The sequence below is a fragment of the Balaenoptera acutorostrata genome, chromosome 8 (assembly GCF_949987535.1).
Source record: "Balaenoptera acutorostrata chromosome 8, mBalAcu1.1, whole genome shotgun sequence".
In the NCBI taxonomy this organism is placed as follows: Eukaryota; Metazoa; Chordata; class Mammalia; order Artiodactyla; family Balaenopteridae; genus Balaenoptera; species Balaenoptera acutorostrata.
Genome location: NC_080071.1, coordinates 41,385,495 through 41,411,990, shown reverse-complemented (window position 1 = coordinate 41,411,990; position 26,496 = coordinate 41,385,495). Strand labels below are relative to the sequence as shown.

Here is a 26,496-nt window from a genome sequence, read left to right as displayed (position 1 = left end):
ACAAGGGTTTCTGTGTTCATCTCTGCCTCTGCCTATATCTGTTGGACAAATGCATAATAAGAATGGTAACGCACACCAAAAACACCATGAAAATTCAAGAACAGGATTAGAAGTCAAAAATGCATGAAAGACACAGAAGGGCTACCAGATTAAAGTTATTTGACAATACTGCCCAATGGTGGACAGACCATTCTGGAAACAAAATCTCGTAAGCCAGGATTTCATGTTATTTTTAGCTCAAATATCATATTATCAAAGTAGAGCTTTATCTTTTTTTTGAGACCAATGGTTAAAAAACGCAGTTTTGTATATTTAAACTCATGTATTCTCTCATTAGGACTTAAAGGAAAAAAACTCTACACATTTATAAGATTTCAAATGTTTTCAATTTAATAAATGATTTATTTATACTAGTCCTCTGTAGTCAATCTTCATATCCACATTTTTATTTCATCAACAATCATTTCAGACACACCTTCTAACAAGACTGACTTAACATATTACGACAGGAAACTATGCCTTCAGGAGCATGTTTATTGTGTTTGAGATGATACATCAGGTGCTCTCTGAGCTACAAAGGGTAAAAGGAAATCCTCTCGTTACAAACTGACAAAGGTAAAAGGTAAAACATTTTTCACAACAGCATGAACCACATACTCAGAAATAGATCTGGGTTTAATACAAATGACATAATTCCTAGTCATCTACGGCTACTATTATAACTTCATACAGATAATGAATTAGGCTAAAATGCACTATAATATTTGGTAGACTTCAGGACCAGTATCCTTAGTACATCACAAAATACATTTTGATATCCCAAAGAAGCAAGACTTGCAAGTAGGCGTTTTAAACGTAACTAATCTACAGCTACAAAGTTCTACTCTTGATAGCATTTACCTTTTTGGGGAGTCTCCCAGTCTCCAAAGGATAAAAGCAGAGAGTAGAATCAGTATAACATATACACAGAAGTCCGTATTGTAAAGGCTATAAAGATTTGCAGCACAGTGAGAAGATGCCTTCTGCGCCTTCTCACTGCATACAAATTATGTGAATTATGTTGCATATCGCTTGGTCCACTGTCTGGCTATCCTGTCATGTTCTGCTCTGTTGGTCAAATACTGAGTGGCTATGCTTCCAACCAGAGGATCCGCTGGAAAAGTGGAAAGAACATTAAAAGATATTATATGGTGTCTTAAAGGTTCAGTTCTAATAGTCTACTGAATTGAAATGTTGATTTTTCAGCAGCATCTTGATATATAATGGCTAATTTCTCAAAAGAAAAATGTTAAAGTAACATAATCATCTTTATATTCAAATTAGAAAAACCTCTTTAAAAAATAAATGTTGAGTTAATAAATCTGATTTTTAAAAATGTGTATGCCTTTAATATACAAAAACTATTTTTCACTCTTAGCATTTTATTGAACAATAAAAGTGTGCTAGATGATTGTATTTGTTTTTCTACGCATATTTAAAAATTAATTTTCCCAAACTCAGATCCTATGATGCAATGCGATTCAGAATGAAATATTTCCTTCATTCTGTACAATGACACGACTTAAATCATTACCCTTACCTCCATTTGAAAGCTTACTTGCCATTTTGTTTTAAATAGTATTGAGTGAGAAATTGAATCTGAGATGTAAACTTTATTTTGAATTTATTTTTCAAAAAGGTGTACTATGTACTACATTTGAAGTACACCAAACAACAGCCAGTAAAACGTAAAGCTCTCTTCCCTCCTGACTCCAACTACTCAGAAGTTTCTCTTCCTGGCAAATAATTTATACCTGTTCACAGCATTTCTACCCAGAGACATTATACACATTTATAAGCATTTAGAATATTGTTACGCATGTGTGTTTTTTTTCAGTGCCTTGCTTTTTTACTTAACATATCTTAGAGAGTTTTCTCTATCCATTCACATAGAGCTACCTCATTAAGCTACATCCTCTATTAATGGATATGTAGGTTATTTACAATCTTTTGCTTTAATAAAAGATGCCACAATGAATATCCTTCTATATATCGTTCTATCTATCCTTCTATCTATCTATCTATCAATCAATCAATGTATTTTGGGTATATGTATAACTGCTAGGCCTAATATAATAGTAATAACCTTTGGTGATTGATTAAATGTTTAGAAAAAATAAGCCAACTTCTTTAAAAAATGACCACTTAGTAAGAGAGCATATGCGAAATCCCAGGTCTAAACATTATTTTTTCAAGTCAGCTACCCACATTAAAGATCATGTGTGGCAGTTAGGCATTTCTTCCAGATTACACACTAATGACTTTATCTCTGAGTTTTTATAATCATAATCTAGTCTAACTCTCTCATCGGCTATCATTTTAATATCGACTATTACCACATCTAATACAACCAACCATAATCCGAAAAGGAAGGGAGAACAAGAAGCCCATCATTACTGAGAGACTGCGTTAAAGCAAATGGCAGCATGGAAGGAGCAAGAGAAGGAGGCAGTGGTGTCAGAAACATTACTTTACTCCCGTCAAAAGTGGTTTGTACAACTCCATTAATTTAGAAAACAGAGAGTCACCAATGACAGGGAGAAAATCATTATAGGGTAGTATGCTATTAACAAATTAAAGGAAGCTATTGTGAAACTTCTGGTCTATTCTAATTGAAATGGCATGGATAATTTCCTCAAAAAGTGTTTCATGCTGATCTTTCTACCAACAGCATTTACTTCTTAAATTCACTTTAAACTGAAAAAAATGCACTGTTTTTGTAGCCTCATCGTATGTGTTAATAAAAATCTGCTTACCAGGGTTGCAGTCTGTCAAAAGAGAACAAATTGACAGCAAAACCTTTGAAATAGTCAAAGCAGGACTCCAGTTGTCTTTAAGGATGTCCAGGCAGATGACTCCCTGACTATTGATGTTGCAGTGATAGATTCTGGTGCGGAAAGTAACCTAAGGGCAGTGACATTGAAGACAGAAAGAAAATAAAAAGCTTTGTTACCAACTAAAACTCTCACTAGCAAAAAGGAAGTGGAACATATCACAGATCATAGCAAATAGCATATAATTTCATTGAAGAGCTAACAAACACTAGGTTTAAGTAATAGCAAAATTAAATGGTTTTATTTAATTCAGTTCAGAGAAATTTTGTTTTTACCCAGTATAGCAGGAACTATGTTGCTTTTAAACCAAATGAGTCGCTGAACTGTTTAAACAAATGATACGGTGATTCTATGGATGAGTGTGTGGGCGTGCACACACACACCACTATTTAAAGACAGGAAGTGAGGGAGAACAGAAACGTTTGGGTGCCAAAGGTAAGAGAAACTAGTGAAGAATTTTTTTAAACATAAAACTAAAGTTACATTAGTTTCTTGATAGAAAAAGGTCACCAACTCAGCTAATCTCTTGCCATGTGTCCGAAAATACCGGAGAAGGTTGGTGAAATCACCAGCCTTTCTATTTCTCAGACTTTCATTTCCACAAATGGCTCACTGTCTTGTTAGACTAAGACAGTAAAATGAAACAAGTAAGGTCTTAAGCTACTGAATAAAGGAAACTATTATATCCTTGAGATATGTGAAAAAAGAGAATAAATCATGGAAACAAACACTCACCAGTTTCAAACAATCACAAACACAAATTGGGTGGTTAATTCTTAATTTGGAGTTGCAAAGAAAAAGGACAGTTCCTGATCCCTTGGAACTAGCTATGTACTGTGATCTCCCAAGTGGAGCCTGGGAAGAAAATGTTTAAAGCACTCAAAAGTGTATTTCTGACAAGGACGCATAATTAAAAACAAGAAAGAAACCACTGGCGTAGTGGGGAAGGAGGAGAAAGAGACCACAGTAGTACTCGTTTTATCCACAGTTTTGCTTTCCATGGTTTCAGTTTTGGACCCCTGAGGTCAACTGGGGTCCAAAAATATTAAATGGAAAATTCCAGAAATAAACAATTCATAAGTTTTAAATTCTGCGCTGTTTTGAGTAGCATGATGAAATCTTGCCCTGCCCTGCTCTACCCTGCCTGGGTGTCCAGCATAATCCTGCCCAGTCAGTCCACTAAGTAGCATCCTGGTTATCAGTTCAACTGCTGCGGGATCGCAGTGCTTGTGCTCAAGTCACCCTACTTTATTTGATAATGGCCCCAAAGCTCAACAGCAGTGATGCTGGCAACTGAGATCTGCCAAAGAGAAGCTGTGAAATTCTTGCTTTAAGTGAAAAGGTGAAAGTTTTTGACTTAATAAGGGCAGGAAAAAAAATTCTACACTGAGGTTGCTAAGATCTATGGTTAAGAATGAGTCTTCTATCCATGAAATTGTAAAAGGAAAAAAACACTTGTGCTAGTTTTGCTGTTGTACCTCAAGCTGAAAAAGCTACAGGCATAAGTGCTTAGTTACGATGGAAGAGGCATTAAGTTTGTACAAGATATTTTGAGAGAGAGAGAGACCACAATCACATAACTTTTATTACAGTATATTGTTGTAACTGCTCTAACTTTATTATTAGTTATTGTTAATTTCTTACTGTGCCTAATTTATAAATTTATAAATCATAGGCATTTATGCATCGGAAAAAATAGCATCATATAGGGTTCAGTACTCTCCATGATTTCAAGAATCCACTGAAGGTCTTGGAACATACCCCCTGAGGATAAGGAGGGACTTACTGTATATAACTCTAGAACTGTTCTAACACAGTACATACTAGTTACACAGAGCTCTTAAAATGTGGTTACAAGAATTAAGATGGGCTAAAAGTGTAAAATACATACCAGATTTCAAAGACTCAATATCAAACAGAATGTAAAATATGGCGCTAATGATGCTTCTACTGATTACATGTTGAAACGACGATATTTTTGGATACACTGGATTAAGTAAAATATTATTAAAATTAATTTCACTGTTTCTATAAAAAATTACACATGTAGCTTGCATTATATTTCTATTAGACAGCCCTGCTCCAGAATATGGGAATAATGTATGTTCATATCGTTGACAGCTGACTACTCAATAGATATGCATGGCTTACAAACACAATTAATACTCTGATTCCTTTCAGCTTTTAACAATCAATGAACAGAAGAGAATTAAATTTCTATTATTCTTCAAGAAGTTCAACACCTTATCTGAACTTCAAAAATAAGCAGAACTGTAGAGAAATAATTATACCTAAACCAAGATAACAGCAGAAGTCTTATTTCTTTTTCACTTGTCCAACTATAGATCTGAAGAATGCTTCATAATACTGCATAAGATATCTTAGGGAAGAGGAAGGAATCAACATTAAAGGGTTAGAAAATAAAGATATTGAGACTTTAGTGAAAAAATTAACATGCTAAATTAATAAATAGCCATCATATTAACCAAAATAATTATGACAAATCATATACAGAACTATGCTAGTCAATCTCTATTTTCCATTAAAAGATTCCAAGAAAAATGTCTCTTCCTTTAACAAATTTTCCCTCATGTATAAAAATTATTTCATAAAAACTATATCTTGCAAACTTTTTTTCTAATTTTGCTACCATGTTAGAACCAATTTCCAATATGAAACATGATGAAAGTAGAAATAAGCCTCACTATAAATACAGTCATGTGCTATTTTGCTAAGGTTTTGTTTGCTATAATACAGAAAACTTAAGCACTGAAGGCAAACTGAATAGTTAATGATATATTGGCATTTAACATGTGTCATTTTGAATGTGAATACAATCTGCAGTATTATTAACATGAGGGTTTTGTCCCTTTCTTTGATTGATCTAGCAAGAGATACTCGACATACCCAAGAACATTAAATAAGACAATCATTTAAAGATCTTAGGTTCTGATGGGACCACACAGTAAAGCACTCAAAAACTGACAGCTGTAGTTGAGAGCCAATACCTCTAGGTGATAGGGAAACTTGGTATCTGCAATTTGAGGTAAATACCACTAGGTGGAACTGTTGTTACCTTGTTAGATAAGGGAGAAATGATCTGCCTCCTTTCAAAAAAAAAAAAATCCTTTATTTTTACACACACACACATAACAACACACATGCATGTGAGGCAGGCATTAAATCGCTACATATATTTTAAATAGTGAAGGGAACATAAGGAACTATGCTAAAAGTTAAAGGCTTGATAACACTTCTCCCTGACATGTCAGAAGTCTTTCTAACTACAGCATAATTATGCTCAGGTTTAATACTGATGGTAAAAACTGCTGGCTTGACCATTTTATTGGGAGAAGTCAGAAGAGGAAGCTATTCAAGTAACTGCTATGTTTAAGACTTGAAAAATAATTGCCAGTGATCACAAGACACAACTCAACCCTTCTCGCTGTTATCCACCTAATTCACATTCAGAGACAACAGGAGGCATAAGTCAGCCAGCCACCCTCACTCCCACTAATGCATCATACTTACAGAGAGCACAAAAAAAGTTTATTAAATAGTATTAGTTCCCTCTTCTGTGCTATAGGTATCTAGTCTTTGCTCATCTATAAAGATAAGGTATTTCACACAAGATTCAAGTTACTTAACTCTTCTTTCCGGAAGCTGTCAGACAAATTTACTTTTTATCCCAACAGGTTTCTTAAGCAAGGTTCGTAAGATACTTTTTCTCATATCATAAATCTAAAATTTATGTGCTTACTGATGTGCAAAGTGGCATACTTTCATTTACAATTAACAAACTCTCCGCTGATTACAAAGTTATTTGTAAAAGACACAAATCAATTACTTCTAGTTTTAAAAATCCTTGGTTACATGAGAGTTTCTGTATAAGCCATGAAAAACAATTAAATAAAAATAACTGCGTCCATCCCCTAGAATAAACTGACTGTGGAAAAGGATAAGTATTAAAGAATGCAATTCTAGGTTCTTACCTTTGGTGGCTTAAATGGATAATCAGATGAAAATGTGATATCCAGAAAAAACACACCACCTTCATATACAGAACCTGGTGGACCAAGTATAGTCGATCTCCATTCATAAATGTTATCTCCTTTAGGCCCAGCACTATTTAAAAGAAATTAAAAATCAATGTGTATATCTGTGATCAATGAATTTAACATCTTAAACCAATTAAGTATCAAAGGTAAATTAGCAAACGAGAACAAGAAGAGATAAGTGTAAAAGAAATACGTCTCAACCCACTTGTGCACGCATGTGTGTATAAACATATTTGGAAATATTTCTAACTTACAGAAAAATCACAAAAACAAAGAACACCTGTATAACTTTATCCAGAATCCCATTTTGCTCATTTGCTTTATCAACTCCCTCTCTCTCCCTCTCCATCTCCTCCTCCTAAAAATAAAAAAAAAAAAACCACACACACATACACAACACCACAACACACACACAAAGTGCTTTTTTTTCTGAACCATTTGAGAGTAAGTTGAATGTATCATGGCCCTTTCCCCATAAATATTTCAGTGTGCATTTTCTAATACAACTGCAATATAGCTACAATTTCAGTAAAAGTAAAATCTACACAATACCTACAATCTGCAAAATGTTATCAACTGAACCAATTACGCCTTAGAAAAAAATCTTAATTTTCCTCCAGATACAAGATCCCAGTCTTGGGATCGACCATCTATATATCCTGTGCCTTTAGTCTCCTTTAATATAGAGCCTTTTAGCCTTCCTTTGCCTTCTATAGTATTAATATTTTTGAAGAATACAGTTTTTCTTTTAATAGAATGCTCATCATTTTGAACTCGTCTGATGTTTCCTTATGATTAGATGCAGGTAGTTCAGTCCTGGCTAGAAGAGAACATAAGTGATGCTGTGTTCTTCTCAGGCTGTCACATCCAGAGGCACACTGGTGATGTTAATTTTCACTATCCAGATCAAGTGCTGTCCAATTTTCCTACTGCAACTAATAAGCAACCTTTGCAAATACCCCACTCTTCATCAGAATTTCTCCCCTAGATTTAACATCGACTTGTGATTCTTGGCTAAACTAAACCTTACTATGATAGTGATAAAATCATAATTTTCCAACGTCAGCATTTCCTCCACATTTACCAGCTGGCCCCTGAGCCCTCTCTTCTCCTGATTCTATGAATATGTATGTGTATTATTGGTGAGGTCTCATGGATTCCTATCTTTTTTCCTAATGATTTAGAATCCTTACTGAATTTAATTATTTTGATACTCAAATCACCCCAGATTTGGCCACTGGGAACACCTTCAAAATGACCCTGTATCCTTGTGATAGGCCACCATCATTTTTTTTGAACACTTCCTTACTTTCTGGCCTAACGATATGTTCCAGGCTCCCATCCTTGGAATCTGCCATTTCTTCAAGGAGCCCTGGTTCCTTTTAGTGGGAATGTTGTTCAAGGTCTGAGTGCTAGGTGCTATTAAACCGCAAGTACATTACATTGTGTTCAACACCATCATTTCATTTATAAACTACGAGAGATAATTCAAAGTCTAAACTCACAGTTGTTTGTTAGTAAGACACATCCAATACCCCTTAAACCCTTTTCAAATTTACCTTACAGACTTCCATTTTTCTCTAACCTTTACACTATAGACTAACTTGACTTTCTGCACTAAGGTATGTATAAAGTTTTTCTTCTTTTAAAATGACCATCAATTTAAAAATGATCTGCATGTTTGATTTAAAATAAGTGCAAACCAGCATTGATAAAGCAACCACATTAATTACAATAGGACATTCAGGTATACGTTAAATGATTTAACTATAGCTTATTAATTCTGTAAAACATACACTGCAGACTGTAAACATCAAGTAGGCGATGCTATCAATAATCACTCTGACAACAGTTCATACAGAAAGGGTGGAGAAAACTTGACAGTACAATCAAAATGTTTACAGGATGTTTCAAAAACCTATTTTTAAGGCAGATATATATGAACTATAAAATCTTACTTTTATGGCCTATTTAGGGAAAATGCACTTTTGAAAAATACTATTTTCTAAGTTTTAAGTATACACAGCAACTGGAACTAATTACAGTAATGGCTCATTGTTCTGTCATCATCTGAGAATCAGGTATATTCCCCAAGGGAATTTTCACTGTAACTAAAAGCATACAAAATGAAGTACCAATTTTGTTTAAAAAAAGGAGAAGTTTAAACTGATTCAATGGCATTTCCTTTTCTAAGTTAATTTTTCCCTTGATGACTCAAAGTAATCGTTATAAAACTAAATTATAGTATGAGACTTTTATAGTACACCTGCTATACTAAAATGTTTTAAACTACACATGTCACACACTGATGATAATAATGATGATGATGATGATGATGATGATGATGATGATAATAATAATAACAGCAGCAGCTAAGGTTTACTCCATAATAAGCCAAGCATTTGTCAAAGCACCATAGTGCATATCTCATTTAATTCTCCTTACAAATCTATGAATTAGGTACTATTATTATATTCCTATTTTTAGATGAGGAAACTAAAGTTCAGAGAGTTAAATAACTTTCCATACGCCCCACAGCTACAAAATACTCAGAGAGAATTTGGACAAAGTCTGAATAAATCTCTATTGACTTCAATAGTTTTGCTATATTTATATTCCCTCTTATAATTTCAGTGCTACTATGTGTAATTTAATCTCCAGTCAAATTTTGCAAATACTTACTTGGGTAGGAACCCAAGGAGAGCAATTCTCCAAAGAAACCAAATTTCCTCGGTGATATTCTTTGGTTCTTGGCAGAAGAACTATGTTATGCTTCAGATGGCTGGGGATTACTATATTTTAATGAATCACAGAATTTCAGCATGAAAAGGATCTGGTTGAAGCCAAACCCCTCCTTTTACACTTGAAGAAACCAATTCACAGAAAGTAAGCGATCCATCTTAACTCCCATCTGCCAGTAGGTAGAAGAGCTGGAATTCCCACACCAAGTTCTTGGTTCTTAAATTTGCTGTCTTCTCAGTTATGCTATTCTGCTACAAGACACTAAGGATATGGTTATTGCAGCAGGATATGAAATGTGACTTTCCCTACTGTTTTGGAGTAGACCTAGCAGGGTTGCAGCTTATGGCTGTGTTCTAAGGAACCTAGCCTAAGGTGAGTTAGGGCTAAAAATCCACCTCTTGTTGGCTGCCTTGTCTGGAATAAGAGTCTCCATTTTCCTTCTCACAAAGATGCCACCTGCTAACCAAGATGGGGGGCTGGGGGTGGTAAGGAGGGGGTGTGCGGGTGTGCTGGAGGCACGACTGACTCCACCCTAATTCAAACGTAACATTTTATAGGCTAGTAACTGACCTGCCACTGAGGCTTCACAGCTGAGTAGAAAATGGGTGCTAAAGGCTGACAATCTCAAGATAGGTGCTAGCCACACCTTTTCACTAGTTCTCAATCTTCTCTCTTTCTCTTTTCCAAAAAGACAACACTCCAGCAATTCTACACTCCATCCTGGATCATCTATTTTTCCCTCTCTGGTGAATCATGCCCACAAGAATACTACAGTGCCATTTCCCCAATCTTTATTTAAAAACTAACCACGATTCCTCTACCCCTTCCAGCTCTCATCTCAATTACCTCTAACAGGCTCTTACCCCCCGACACTCCACTGAAACAGCTCTCATCCAAGGTCACCAATGACCTCATCACTAGACTAGATGCTCATTTCTCAATCTTCATCTTATTTGACTGGCCCAGCAACATATGACACAGTTGGCCACTTCTTCCTCCTTGATATACTTTCTCTGTTTTGTTGCTAGAATAACATACTTACTGGTTTTCCTCCTAACTTTCTTGGCCTCTCCTTCTCAGTCACTATTGCTGTTCCTTATCTCCCTAACCTCTAAGTATTGCCAATCTTCCAGAGCTCAGTCCTTAAACCTCTTCTCCTAACTACATCTAGTCTTTTGTTGATCTCCTGCAGTTTTATGGCTTCCAATAGCATCAGTAAGCTCTGAACCTACAAATCTGTATCTCTAGCCTACATTTCTATACTAAATTCCAGAGCTATACATCTAAATGCCTACTAAGCCCTCTTTATTTTGAAATCTAATATTTTGTATCCAGTAATTTTGAAAAGTTTAACATGCCCCAAACTGAATCCCAGATATTCCAATTCCTCTTACAAGCTTCCCTAATTCAGCTAATGGCAACTCTTTAGTTCCTCAGGGCAAACACCTAGACCTCACCCTTGACAACACTCTTTCTATCCCACCTCCTGTAAATTCCACTGGTTTTATCTTCAAAACATACCTCAAATTCTACTACTTCTCCCTACTCCTACCACCTCAACCTTCATTGAAAACACCAGCATTCTCTGTCTGGTTAATTACAATAGCCTCCTTGCTTCCACCTGAGACCCTAAGCCCCACCACGGTAGTCTATTCTCAATGACAACCAGGCAGAGCGATAAGTAAATCAGATCACGGAACTCTGGTCAAAACCCTCCAACGGCTTACCTCCTTATTCTGTGTTAAAGTCAAAGTCTTCTGACCTATAAGGCACTGTATCATTTGCTGCTACCATCACCACTACCACCCTTCTTATCTGCTCCTCCTTTCCTTGCTCAACTGGCTATAGCAACCTGTTTCTCCAACTAAAATGTACATTTCCACCTCAGGGTCTCCGTACCAGTGTCTCTGCCTGGAATGCTCTTCCTCAAGATAGCCACGTGGTTTGCGCCACCACCTTCTACAGGTCTTTCCTGGCTCAAAAGCCACCTTCTCAGCGAGGCCTTTCTTGGCCACTCTACCTAAAATGTCACACACGGTCTCCACACATTTCACCCGCCTTTCTATTTTTTCTCCATAGCCTCTATCACTCTCTAACATATATTTTATCTATTTATCTTACTTATTATTGTCCGTCTCCCACTAGAAATGGAAGCTCCATGAGGCTGCAAGATGTGGACCAGGCTCTTCAACTTACGGTGAAATGGGCTTTTTATGCCCTGAAAATCAGATGTACTTTATTTTTTTTTTATTTTTATTTATTTATTTATTTATTTATTTATTTATTTATTTATTTTTGGCTGTGCTGGGTCTTCGGTTCGTGCGAGGGCTTTCTCTAGTTGCGGCAAGTGGGGGCCACTCTTCATCGCGGTGCGGGGACCGCTCTTCATCGCGGTGCGCGGGCCTTTCACTATCGCGGCCCCTCCCGTTGCGGGGCACAGGCTCCAGACGCGCAGGCTCAGCAGCTGTGGCTCACGGGCCCAGCTGCTCCGTGGCATGTGGGATCTTCCCAGACCAGGGCTCGAACCCGTGTCTCCTGCATTAGCAGGCAGATTCTCAACCACTGCGCCACCAGGGAAGCCCCAGATGTACTTTAATAACTCAAAGTGACGAAAGAGTTGTGGGATCTGCCCAAGGGGAGAGGAAAGAGAGATCTCATGGAGCAGCGGGCCCCATCCTTTTTGGCACCAGGGACCGTTTGCGTGGAAGACGATTTTTCCAAGGACCGGGGGTAGGGGGGATGGTTTCAGGATGATTCAAGTGCATTACATTTACTGTGCCCTTTATGTCTATTATTATTACATCAGTTCCACCTCAGTTCATCAGGCATTAGATCCCGGGGGTTGGGGACCCCTGTCATAGAGCATGTTTAATGGCAGAGGAAAGGGAAAAGAGGCAAGGGGGAAGCAGAAAGGGAACTTTTTCTTAAATGGGTATCCCCTGCTTTTAAAAAATTCACTTTATGCCACTTTGCTCTTACGAAAGACTTACATTAGTACCTGTTTTCACCAACCAAAAGAGATCTAAAGAAGATTTTTGCTTTTACAAAAACAGGTGAAAAGCAAAAACAGCGTTCAGTCTGTTCTGCAGTGAACATTTTAGAGGCAGGGAGAGCGGCACTGCCAAGCTCCTTCCCGGGGAACTACACTCAGCATCTCAGCATCAAGCCTCCGTAGCTTTGAACTGTGTGTCTGTGAGTATCTGTGCTTTATCTCGATTTATTTTGTGCAGCCATTAGCAAGATGTGTCCTAAGGTAACTGCTTCTTCGCTTTACATCATTTAGGCTTACAAAAGGTTTTATAGGAACACTCTACTTTCAGATAGTGGGGTAAACATGTATTAATTTCATAAAAAAGGGTTAATTTACTTAGTAATTTACTTCACTGATACAGCAGAAGTAAAATTCATTCCAGTTCTGAGTCAAATTATGAAAAAGCAGAGACAAAGTTAACAGGGACTTTGTTTACTGCAACCTCAATATTTTGCTAATGCCAAAAAGAAAGATCAATTGTTAAATTCCAGAATTGAGGATGTAAATTTTTGTTTAAATACCACTAAGAAAAAGAGTAGTACTTTTATTTTACTGTTTTCCCCCTGCAAACATTACTTTCCTCCCTTTAAATACCATGTTTCCCATAAGCTATTATAGCTTCTGCACAAAACAAACAAAAGTAAAAAGCAGGCAGAAAGTTTAGATAGAGTGACAAACTTGCACCTGGGAATTTTCTGTTACTAGCTGCTCTTATTGTTAATGAGTAACAATATTTTAAACATTAGCAGCAAGAGGACTGATCTTAGCAAAATCCATTTTCTCATCACTTGAATATTCGTTCAGAAATTACTGTTACTACAAGGGTCATAAACACTAGCCTTTTACAGCACTGGAGTGATTTCCCACAAGAACTCCCAAATGCTTAATTTAATAACAGATTCAATTTTACAAATATCCTTTTTTTAACACAATGCTTTTTTATACAATTTTTAAATCCCATACTAAGCCAAATGCAACGATTTACACTAAAATCTGTATGGTTTTTATCCCTATGGCAATCTTAAGAAGAGCTGAATTAAATTCAAGGAGAAAAGAATATAAGATATGTCTGACTTAAGACGGACATAACTATGAAAAGTGGTGTAATGGTGAGTGTCCCATTCTAAACCATTAAATTGTTAAAATATACCTGTGTATGTAGTGTGCATTTAAAAAAAAATTACTAATACAAAGTTCTTATTTAAGCATGGGTTTAATTTTACGGCTACAGAAATGAAAGAGCTTGAACTAAGATGCCATATTGGTATAACTTCAATAGACCTTATCCACCATGACTAAATTTTAAAATACTATATATTAATATAAAATCTGTTAAAGTACAAATAAAATCAAAGAAGAACTAAATAAATGGAGAATACTATATGTTCATGGGTAAGAAAACTCAATACTGTCAAAATGTCAGTTCTTCCCATCTACAGATTCAATGCAAACTCATCAAAATCCCAGCCAATTATTTTGTGGATATCAACAAACTGATTAGAAAGTTTATATGGAGAGAAAAAGATCCAGAATAGCCAACTCAATATTGAAGGAGAACAAAGTCAGAGGACTGCCAGTATCCAACTTCAAGACTTACTATACAGCAACAGTAATCAAGACAGTGTGGTATTGGCAAAAGAATAGACAGATCAATGGGACAAAACAGAGAGGTCAGAAATAGACCCACATAAATAAAGTCAAGTGATCTTTGACAAAGCAGCAAATGCAATACAATGGAGCAAAGACAGTCTTTTCAAAAAATGGTGCTACAACAACTGGACACCCATATGTTAAAAAAATGAAATTTAGACACAGACTTTACACCCTTCACGAACATAAACTGAAAATGGATCACAGGCCTAATATAAAATGTAAAACTACAAAACTCCTAGAAGATAATATAGGAGAAAACTTAGTTGCCCTTGGGTATGGTGATGCCTTTCAGATACAGTACCAAAGACACAATACAGGAAAGAAATAATTGATAAGCTGGACTTCACTAAAATTAAAATATTCTGCTCTGCAAAAGACAACATCAAGAGAATGAGAAGACAAGTCACAGACTGGGAGAAAATATCTGCAAATGACACATCTGATTAGGACTGTTATCCAAGATACACAAAGAACCCTTAGAACTCAAAGAAAAAATGAACGACCTAATTAAAAAATGGACAAAAGACATGAACAAAGATACCGCATCAAAGAAGATACACAGATGGCAGAAGAACATATTAAAAGATGTTCAACATCACATTTTGGTGTGGACTGAGTGTTTGTGAGTTGTCTCCCATCCACCCCCAAAGTTCATGTTGAAATTCCAACGCCTGACGTGATGGTATATGTGTGTGTGTGGCGGGGGGCAGGGGGTGGCTATGGGAGGGAATTAGGTCCTGAGAATGCAGCCCTCAGGAACGGCATGAGTGAGTGCCCTTATAAAAGAGACCCCCAGAGTTCCCTTGCTCCCCCTGCTATGGAAGGACACAGTGAGAAGACAGCCATCCACGAGCCATGAAGCAGATCCTCATCAGGCACCAAATCGGGAACTTCCCAGCTTCCAGAACTGTGAGAAATAAATTTCTGTTGTTTATAAGTCACCCAGTCTATAGTATTCTGTTAGAGCGGTCCAAATGGACTAAAACATCATCAGGGAACCCCAAACTAAAAACAACAAGACATCGCTACACACCCATATGAATGGCCAAAATCCAGAACACCGACAACCCCAAATACTGGCGAGGATGTGGAGCAACAGAACTCTCATTCATTGCTGGTGGGAACACAAAATGGCAGAGCGGCTCTGGAAGAGAGTTTGCCGGTTTCTTCCAAAACTAAACATACTCCTACCATACAACCCAGCAACTGTGCACCTAGGTACTTAATGAACTGAAAACTTATGCCTATACAAAAACCTACACACGAATGTTTATAGCAGCTTTATCCATAATGGCCCAAACTCTGAAGCAAACAAGATCTCCTTCAGTAAGCGAATGGATAAAGTGATACATTCAGATGGTGGAACATTATTCAGCAGTCAAAATAAATAAGCTAACAAGGCATTAAAAGACATGGAGGAAACGTAAATGCCTATTACTAGAAGCCAATCTGAATCATACATACTGTATGATTCCAACTATATGACATTCTTGAAAGTCAGAACTATAGAGATTGTAGAAAGATGAGTGGTGGCTAGGGTTTAATGGGGAGGATGGGGTGAACGGGCAGAACATACAGGATCTCTAGGACAGTGTAACTATTCTGTATGATACTACCATGGTGGATACATGTCACTATACAGTCATCCAAACCCACAGGATGCAGAACACCAAGAGTGAAGCCTAACGTAAACTAAAGACGCTGAGTGGTAACAGTGTGTCAAACGCAGGTGCATCCATGGTAGCAGGTGCACTGGTGGTGTGAGGTGCTGGTAGTGAGGAGGTGTGCGTGTGGGGCAGCAGGTACATGGGTGGGTACTCCGTACTTTCTGCTCAATTTTGATGTGAAGCTAAAACTGCTCTAAAAATAACGTTTATTAATTTAAAAAAATACAAATGAAGTTTAGAACAAGTAAATGTTTCCATATTAAAGCAAAAAGTACTAACTGTTTCTTTAAGTGTTGGTTTATAGAAAGAGTTTGAAACACAATAATGTGTTTTAAAATCAGGTAATTTGGAACTTTGGATCACTATTAACCACAGTAATATAAATGGTGGTTTCAATGTTGGCTCACAAGTCAATTTAAACCATTTCCCCCATAACTTTAAGTGAGGTACCATGTATGTGAAGATCCAGACTTTTCTTTTACTAATGGAGACATCAAGAATACCTATCCTCCCCTCCAAACTGCTAATGCAAACACCCATCACCCTTTCTCCTCCTAGTCTCTTCTACTGTCTCTTGGCTGAAGCCTATAGAGTTCTACCTTCCTTGTGACACAGGAAGGTGGAGTGGGGGGAGAAGGTATGTGTGAACTAGACTAAACAACCTTTGTACTGGGAAAATGTGTCCCAACAAGAACAGCAGCTGCAGCAACAGCAGCAACCATGTGCACTGACTGAGCATTTGTATGTTGCCAGGAGTCACTATGTTAAATGCTGTCTATCTCATTTAATCCTCACAGTAATACTATGAGATAGATGCCGTAACTATCCCAGCTTCCCAGATGAGAAAACCAAGGCTCACAGCAGTTAAACAGCTTCCCCTAAATTCTCATGGTTAATAGGTAGGCAGACACAGTCCGTCTATCTAGAGAGAATACAATCTTAACCATATCTTTATTATTTCTTTCCGAACTTCAATTGTTTTATAAGTGAAAAGGTCTATTCCTGACTGCTTTGGGAAAAGTTTTATTTCTCTAGGTTGAAATTAATTAGGAGATCATTTATTAGGGAAATATAAGACAATGGGAGAAGGGAAATGGCTTAGGAAACAATACAGGCAAATAATTCCACTAACTACAAAATAGACCTAGAAATCTGCTAGCAGTTCACAATTATCTTCCCATTCCCTGCCCCCAGAATGACCTCTTTCTGGTAAACTTAAGGCCTTGGGAAGTCTGTGGTACATATTGCTTATTAAGCCATACTGTGCCTTGTTGAGCATATGGATTCACTTTGAACCTGAAATATGTATTTGAGCCTTTGCAAAATTTTGCATAGTTTCCACAAGATGAGTCAATGGAGAAAACAGAAACAAATTCATTCATGTATTCATTAAAGATATGAGTGTCTACTATTTTGTGCTGAGCACCTGTGCAGGAAACTAAAGATATAAAGGCCACTGCCTCCAGGGAGATTACTGCCTACCTGGGTATATAGTGATTAGTCAAATACTAGCACACACACAAATGCAGCAGAAAATGTGCTACAAAGGAGAGGTATATGTACTTTGCTGAGTGACAGGAAGACGTGACCTAGTCAGGAAGTTCAGGGAAGATTCACAGAGTTAACCAATGTTTGAGATGATATTTGAAACACTAAGTGGGAGTTAACTAGGAGAAGGTAAAAGGGAAGAGCTGGGGAAGACTGAACAGCATATGTAAATGCCCTGAGGTAGTAAGGAGCAAGGTGAACGGCAGCGCCTGGAAGTTAAGTCTAGTGTGGTAGACGCAAAGAGAACTGGGGGGTGGGGTGCAGTAAGAGATGAACTGAAGAGGGAATTAGTAACAAATATCCGTGCAGGACCCTGTTAGGCTATATTAATGATCTTGTCTTTATCCTAAAAGCAACAGGGAGACATCAAAATTATCTTAAGCAGGGAAGGGGGTCGCACTAATATTTACATTTTGAAAACATTCCTTATATTGCTGTGTGGAAAATGGTCTGGAAGAGGACCAGAGAGGCTATGTCAGTGGACTACTGTGATAACTCAGGTAAAGATTATGGCAGACTGGACTAAGGTAATATCAGAGATAAAGGGAAGAGGATGGATTTGAGAGGGATTTAGGAAGTAAAAAATCAACCAAACTTATGTTTTTGGAATATGGGAGGTGAGGGAGAAGGAGATATCAAGAATAGTTCATAGTTTTCCGGACTGTACAACTGAGATGGATACAGATACCTTTTACTAAGATAGAGACAATGGAAAAGGAGCTGGTTTTGGACACACTAGGATTAAGCTGCCTTTGAGATACACAGAAATAAATATGTCAATGACATGTGTGTGTGGCGGGGGGAGGTGGGCTGTAGATATAAATTTGGGAGACCTTGGTACACAGGTGGTAACTAAAGTCCTAAAGATGGGATGAGCCAGACTGTGGAAAGAATAGAGTGAGATGAGGAGATGACACCTGGGATGAGAGAACCACACATAAGTCATGATAATATATGGCTGACCTGTGACAGGTGTGTAATAGAGGGACAAAAAAAATAAATGGGAGCAAAGCAGAGGAGAGATTAATTACATGAAGAGATATGGGGGAAAGCTGGGTTTGAAAAGGATGTTATAGACTAAGGAAGACTTCATCTGGTAAGGACATGGGGATCATACCAGCTCACTGTGAGGAAAATAAAAAAGGCATTTGGAAAGATCTCTAAGACATATGTTAAATGGGGTTGGTGGGGGAAGAAAAAAGAAGAAACAGAAAGAAAAAGGAAGGTACAGAACAGTGGATATGAAAAGCTATCTGCATGTGTATGCTGACAATATAAACAGACTCTTTCTGGAAAGATACACAAGAAAATGGTAATAGTGGTTTCCTCTAAGAATAGTTCTCTACAGTAGAAAGAAAACCTACTTTTCACTGTATACTCTCTTCTATTCTATTCTGAATTGTTCACTATGTATAAAAAAAAAGTATTTTTTTTTACTTGTTTCTTAATTTTAAAAGTAAGGGGTGGGGGGGGAAAACAACACAAAACCCAGTGAGTAAAGCACTAAGGCCACAGGAGAAAATCTTAACCATAAAGGTTTTTAAATAGGCAGAGTGAATTTGTATGATATGCTATGTTATCCTCAATCCTAGCACTCTGGCACTAGAGATTCCCTAATTCTGGAATAACAAAGATTTAATAACAGCTTTTAGATATCTTAGGTAACATCCTTTCTCCCATTCTTTGCACATTATAAAGTTTAGAGCTCATCCAAAATTTAAGCCATTTTGCCAATGCACTGTAAATCTGTATCACAAGTCAACCATATTTGACAGGATCATGTCATTTTAATTTACCACCTTCTACTTTAAGACAGACTATGACTGGGTAAAATACAACTAACAAGCTGATAAATGTACCAAGCTCTAGTCTAGTTTATCATAGCTTAAACTAAGCACAAACTCTAAAAGTACCTGTTGGTTTTTTTAGTTTTTCTATATGTTTTGTTTTGAAGTTTGATTTGAGAGCCAAGTATGAATTGTGTTGTGTGCCACATCTTTGTTCAAAATTTAATAATCCACACAATCCCTGACCTGCAAAAAACTTGCAAAATTAAATAAATCTATTTCCTGTTTATGTTCTGTTTTATGGAAGATCTTTTTCCTTAGCAGATAATGTAATTATAAAGCTTTATAATATAGGTAGTACATATAGATATAAAACAGTAAATAAGGTACTCCCAAAACTCAGGGCTAATGATTCATTTTTGTAACATTTGCTGAGTAACCACTATATGCTGGGCACTGTTAGATACTGAAAATAGAGTGATGAACAGAATAGACATGACCTCTGCCCTCACAGACATTATACAAATACTAAACAAACACCACAAAATTATTAACATGAAATAATACTGGATAAATGCAAAGTCACTTACATAAGCGGAATATCTCCCAGAAAGAGTATAGGAAAATGAGTACTTAACTGATCCTTTGGTTTTTTTGTTTGTTTGGTTTTTTTTGTCCTAACACATCTAAGGAGTGGGTTATACTCCTGTCAGTTGACACTGGTTCACTCCAGTAATAAGGGGAGAGGGAGGGAAGGAACAGTGTGGAGAAAAACTCCCAGATGATTTTAATAAGCAACCCTCTTAAGAACTACTAAGCTGCCGCAAATAAAGATCCCGTACGCCGCAACTAAGACCCGGCGCAGCCAAATAGATAAATATTAAAAAAAAAAAAAAAAGATAACTACTAAGTTCACTGATGGTATTACTACAGCTGAAACCATGGGTTGCAACTTTGGCTTCCAAGTGGAATCACCCACGGAGCTCTAAAAATTACTGATTCCTAGGCTGTAGCCCTGAGAGACTCTGATTTAATCAGTGTGGGAGTGTGCTGTGTGATCTGAGCTTAGAGAGATTTTCAAACTCCTCAGGTGATACAAAGTGCAGCCAAGACTCAAAACGACTTGGGGGAGCAGGAGATCTGATATGCAGAAGAATGGGAAATGGCAGAATAGAAACGTAAGAAAATATTCTAATTCTCAGATATGACATAATTATCTAGGCTGTGTAACTGTTACTCCTATTGTGCAGACAGATGTTAACAGGCTATGATAGCTTCTTGCCAAAACTCATTATCATCTTTGGATTATAGTGAATTTATGAAGGTAATGCTACTCTGGTTGGGCTCAGCCAGGGGCATGCCAGCCTCCCTGGACAACTTCCCTATCACCACCTCAAAAAGCTACAATGATAAGCAGCAGAATACAACAACTTGAAAAAAAAAAAAAATGGTCAAATGAGAAAATGTCTCAAAAATATTCTTACTCACATAAGGCACAAATAATTTTGCCTATAGAGAAAGTAAAATGTTTTATGATAGTTTAAGATCCTTGCTCTTGCTGTTCTCTGCTTTCTTGCCATTTCCCTCCCTCTCTGATTATAAAGCAGAAGCAGACTTAAAATCATAAACACCGAGTAGAGCAATTAGAGATGGGTAAAATACTATTTAAGATAGTATTTAAAATAGTATATTTTGCATTTAACATGTATCATTAAGTCTAGAACATTAATCAGTAACATCACTAGATACTATTATGACCACCGTGCTATAAAATACTTTTAAAACAGACCTGAACAGTTTCAGACCTGCAACTACCATTTGGGGTCTTTAATAATATCATCTAAAAGAATATAAAACAGCAAAAGGTTCACTAAGAAGATCAAGAATATATTAATCTATGTGACATAAAACAGTTCTATTGGCATAACACTGGAATATTGAAACCAGGTTAGAAATGTGAAATTACAAAAGCAGTTGCTGCACCGTAAGCTAAAATCCTCCTTAGGGTAAGACCTTACAGAAAACACAACCTCCTACTGATGTTAACCCCGCATTCTCTATCACCTTGAAAGATCCTTTTTTCCCCCACTTCCATCTCTTACTATCTGGGTTTGCCCTAAAGTTCATCAGTCTTTAACTACCCTACTTTTTGTTATATATACCACAGATATCATTACACACACTATATATATTTATTGCTTAGAGATAACTTATTTCACATGAACTACATATAGATGGTTTCTAAATCTTTAATTGCAGTATGCATATTTTGCATTTATCACTCTGCTTCTTCAAGCACTACTTACTGAATGTTATACTTATCTGTCCAACTGTCACCTCAAACTCAACAAGGTCAAAATAATCTTCAAAATAAAACCTGGCCCTTCTAAAGACCAAAAATTATAGTACTTGATAGCAAAAGTGTGGGAGGAACAGTCATGCTCACACATTACTGATGGGAGGAGAGAGGAGTATAACTTTAAAGGTTAGCTACATGTCTCAAGAGCCATTTGATCAGTAATCCCACTTCCAAGAAGCTGTCCTAAGAGAATAAACAGAGATGTGGATAAAGATTTTTGTACAAGGAGGCTCAAAGCAAATTAACAATAAGACTCAAATATCCAACAAAATGGTAATAGTTAAATGACGTGGTTTTCAATGAACTATAATAGTCACTAAAAATCAAGATTCTGAAGATTTACTGACATTAGAAAATGCTCATACCAGATTAATGTGCAAAAAGGTCACAACACTGTATTAGTAGTAATCAAAGTGTAAAAAATATGTATATATATCATACTTTAACGAGGATAGATGGAAACATTAACAGTGGTTATGTCTATACTGAAATCAGTTGTTTTTTATTATGTATATTTTTGCTTTTGATTATCAAATATTCTATAATAATTATACTTTTATAATCAGAAAATAAATGTTATTTAAAAAAATAGCACTTTCACTTATTGTTCAAGTTATACAGACTTGAGTTTTAAACTTCCTTCTTCTCCAGGCCCCATATCCAATCATTCAACAAGCCCTTTTAAGCAATCGTTCTTACAATACAAGAATGGAAGTAGCAAACTAACTGTATTGGGAAGGCTTGGAAATCCTCTGGAATCCTCGGAAAAATTCCTCATGTTTTTGCTCATGCCATTTCTCCCACCTCCATGATCATCCCTGTCTCTTTTAATATACTTTATTGGAATTAATTAATAAATAGAAAGCCCTCCCTAATACTAAAGTGACTTCTCCCTCCTTCTGAACTAATTTAATACACACTGCTGTTTGGTTTTTTAGTTAGGTTACACAGATGGAGGGCCAACCAGAAGAAGAGCACAGCAGCTTGAGGTCAAGGCAGAAAACATGAAACATGTAAACAACCCCTGAAGGCACCGAATAGCAACATGTTACACAATAACAGCCTTGAGCTAACAGGACAAGACTGAGTGATGCTCAGTACATATTCTGTTTCCTGAGACAAGTCAAACACTAATTTTCAAACATCTGGAAGACTTAAAATATTCTTGAAAACTGATGTGTTAGACCAAAAAGACATGACAACTAAATGCAATGTGGTATCTGGAATGGATCGTGGAACCAAAAAGAGAATATTAGTGAAAAAAACAATAAAATCTGAATAAAGCCTGCAGTTCAGTTAGTAATAATTTACCAGTATTAATTTCTTAGTTTTGACAGATATAGCAGAAGGTTTCACAAGTATCTTCTCATTTCCAATCGCTTTCTATTGCCTAAGGGAGAGGCACCATTATAGCACTAAGTCAATAGTGCTAAGGTCTGCCCAGATGAGAGATGAAGTCTTCTGCCTCACACTCCAATGCTCTTCTAGGCTACGTTGCCTCGTGTCCAAGTCTTGGTTGTCATTCAATCCACCGAGTGAAAGCATCAGCCATGGAATGAATGTAGTTCTATTTGACAAAACCTTATCACAATTTGCAGTATTAAGAATCCTTTTGTTTCACGGCACTCACAGAAAACCCTGACATCCATTTTAACCATTAGTACATAAAATATATTTCATACTAAGCTTCCATTACTGTTCAATGCCCCTATGAGGAGAGGTAAAGGGCTTTGTCTCAAGTGCTATTAAACACTCTAAAATCTACTTTAAAAAGGAAAAAAAAAAAAATGCCAGTGAATCTTTGAAGCACTACTCTTCACTGTACTTCTTTAGAGAAAGGAAATGTGCTGAAGCATCAGAAGGAAACTCTAAGAGCCTACTTATGAAAATTCAAGTCTCCCGTTCTTCCAAGGTAAAAACTATTTCATTTACTGCACAGTCCAACTCTTTTGATCAACCTAACAATATAATAGTAAGGAGAATAATTTTATAAAAATCCCAGAAACTGTTTTGTTAAATGACATTTAAACTATGATTACTTTGAATATTACAGTTGCTGAAAAGTGATTTCCTTTGTCATCAGGCTAAACAGTTTTTCCAGTATTTTAACCTATGATACACCTGAAAGCTCTAGTGACTACTCACCCTCATCCTTTATATTATACTTTACACTAAATAGAGATTACAATTTCTTCTAACCTTAGAAGTTTAGATGTTATAGCATTTTTATACGTCCCAAAGCAGCTAGTATAATGCTTTCCACATAACATTTAATAAAATGCTTGTTGAGTAAATGTCAAGCATGATAAAAGGCATCATGGCACAAGATTGATTCTTCATAAAAATATTTTTTGCCCTATCCACCAATTTTTTATTTTAACGTACATCAGAAATCAGGCACTGTAGACCGTGGTAGGGATAAAAAAGATAAATAAAATGCCACATAACTAAATTTACAGAATGGTTGCAACACAGTGTAACATGTGCAGAACTATAGACAGTTCAATGTCCCATGGAAGGATGAAGGAGGATGTATCAACTCTGCTTAACTGTGTAGAACAGAAGGCTCTATGCATGCCTGAATATAAGGCAATCCACCATTTTCCCAGTACAAAGAGAAAAAATTTTTTTCCCTCCAATCTAATTACATCAATTTTTAGGAATGTCAAGGAAACAGTCAGCCATTTAAAATATTCACTAGTTTTGAGATATTTAAAATCACCCAATAAAATAAGAAATTAACTTGCGAATAATGCTTTTCTCTACTCATGTTTCATTAAAATTTTATTCAGCTCCTTGACATCAGTGTCTTCATCATCACCAGAATCCTTTTCTAGAGTACACGATCTTCACTACCAAGTTATCGAGATACAGCACTTTTCGATTCTACAATTGACACCGTTATCACAAATTTTACGGTGGCCAAAAGTACGATCTGTACAATCTTTAAATGTTTTTTCGTTCAATCTAAAAGCATATTCATTATACACTCAATGGGACCACTTATTATATTCCTTTTTACATGTTTTAATCAGCTTTGTTGAGTTATAATTTATAATAAAATTCACCATTTTGAAGCAGACAACTGGTTAAGTTGCAACAAGTATATATAGTCCTGTAACATCACCACAATCATCATAGAGAACATTTCCACTACCCCAAGAGTTTCCTCATGTTCCTTGCAGTTAATCTCCTCTCCCCACCCCTATCCCCTAAGAACTACCGATCTGCTTTCTGCCATCAGAGTTTTTCCTTTTCTAGAATGTCATATCAGTAGAAGTAGAGAGTAAGCAGAACTTTGAGACTGGGTTCATTCATTTAGCATAATCCCTTTAGACTCATTCACGTTGTGGCATGTATCAGTAGTTCATTCTACTACACAGATATATCACAATTTTTATTCACTCATCCAGTTTGTAGATACTGGATTATTTTCAGCTTTTGGCTATTAGGACTACAACTGCTGTAAATATTCAAAGTACATCTCTGTAAAAACATGTTTTCATTTCCCTTAAGTAAATGCCTGTAAGTGGTATTGGTGGGTGTATTCGTTTCCTAGAGCTGCCATAACAAAGAATCACAAACTGAGTGGCTTAAACAACAGAAATTTATTCTCTTCCAGTTCTGGAGGCTAGAAGTATGAAATCAAGGTGTTGGTAGGGCCATGCTCTCTTGAAGCTTCTAGGAAAGAACCTGCTCCATGTCTTTTTCTTAGCTGATGTTAGTGTCTGTAATCCTCAGCAGTCCATCTCTCCCCTCTGTATCCTCCTTGTCTCTCTCCTCTTCTTGGGAGAACACAAGTCATATTGGATTAAGAAATCCCTACTCAAGTAAGACCTTATATTAAGCTGCAATGACCCTATTTCTAAATAAGGTCACATTCTGAGGTACTGAGGGTTAGGACTTAAACATACCTTTGGCGGGGGGTGGGGGGCGCGGGCACAATTCAAACCGAACAATGAGTCATACGGTAAGTGTACGTTTATAACAACAAATTGCCAAACTATTAGTCAAAGTGGATACACCATTTTGCCTTTTCAACAGCAAACGTATGACAGCTCCAACCACTCCACATCCTCCCCAACAGTTAGTATGATTTTTTTTAATTTTAACCATTCTAGTCTGTGTGTAGTTGTATCTCAGTGTGATTTTAAATACATTTCTTTCATGACTAATAATGTTAAGCATCACTGGAATTTATACAGTTTTGTAGGTGGTATGTACACTCAATCTTTTGCCCATTCTGAATTGGTTTCTTTTTCTTATAATTAAGATATAAGAGTTCTCTATAGGTTCTGGATACAAGTCTTTTATCAGACACAGGTTTTGCAAATACTTTCTCCCTGTTTGTGGCTTGACTTTTCATTTTCTCAATAGTTTTCTATTTTGATGAAGTCCAATTTACCCATTTTCATTCTTTTATTTCATGCTTTTTGAGGCCTAAGAAATCTTTGCTTAATCCAAGGTCATAAAAACTGTCTCATATGTTTTGTTCTTGATGTTTTATTACATTAGCCTCTACATTAAGACATGACCCATTTTGAGTTAATTTTTATACACGACGCAAGGCAAAGGCCAAGGCTCACTGTTTTGCACGTGGATATGCAGTTATTCTAGCACCATCTGTTGAAATCCTTTCCCTACTGAATTGCCTTGGCACATGTGTCAAAAATCAACTGACCGTTTTTGTGTTGATCTATTTTGGGGCTCTCAAGTCTGTTCCACTGATCTGTATGTCTATCCTTATGCCAATACCACACTATCTTGATTACTATAGC

General features: G+C 36.6%; 1 protein-coding gene across 4 annotated transcripts in view; it reads right to left on the bottom strand.

Moving 5' to 3' along the window:
• Positions 1-514: 514 nt before the first annotated feature.
• Positions 515-26,496, bottom strand: part of UBE2E3 (ubiquitin conjugating enzyme E2 E3) — a 91,366-nt gene continuing 65,384 nt past the window's right edge. For 3 of the 4 annotated variants that reach the window (XM_057551810.1, XM_007190385.3, XM_028168599.2), the window contains exons 4-6: positions 6,866-6,998; positions 2,796-2,943; positions 515-1,153 (exon numbers count right to left, since the gene is read on the bottom strand). In XM_057551810.1, coding sequence (XP_057407793.1) covers positions 1,056-1,153; positions 2,796-2,943; positions 6,866-6,998 — 379 coding nt within the window. In that variant the 3' untranslated portion in view covers positions 515-1,055. Of the gene's footprint in view, positions 1,154-2,795; positions 2,944-3,518; positions 3,729-6,865; positions 6,999-26,496 lie in introns of those variants that run through there. The other variant, XM_057551811.1, reaches the window with a different exon arrangement.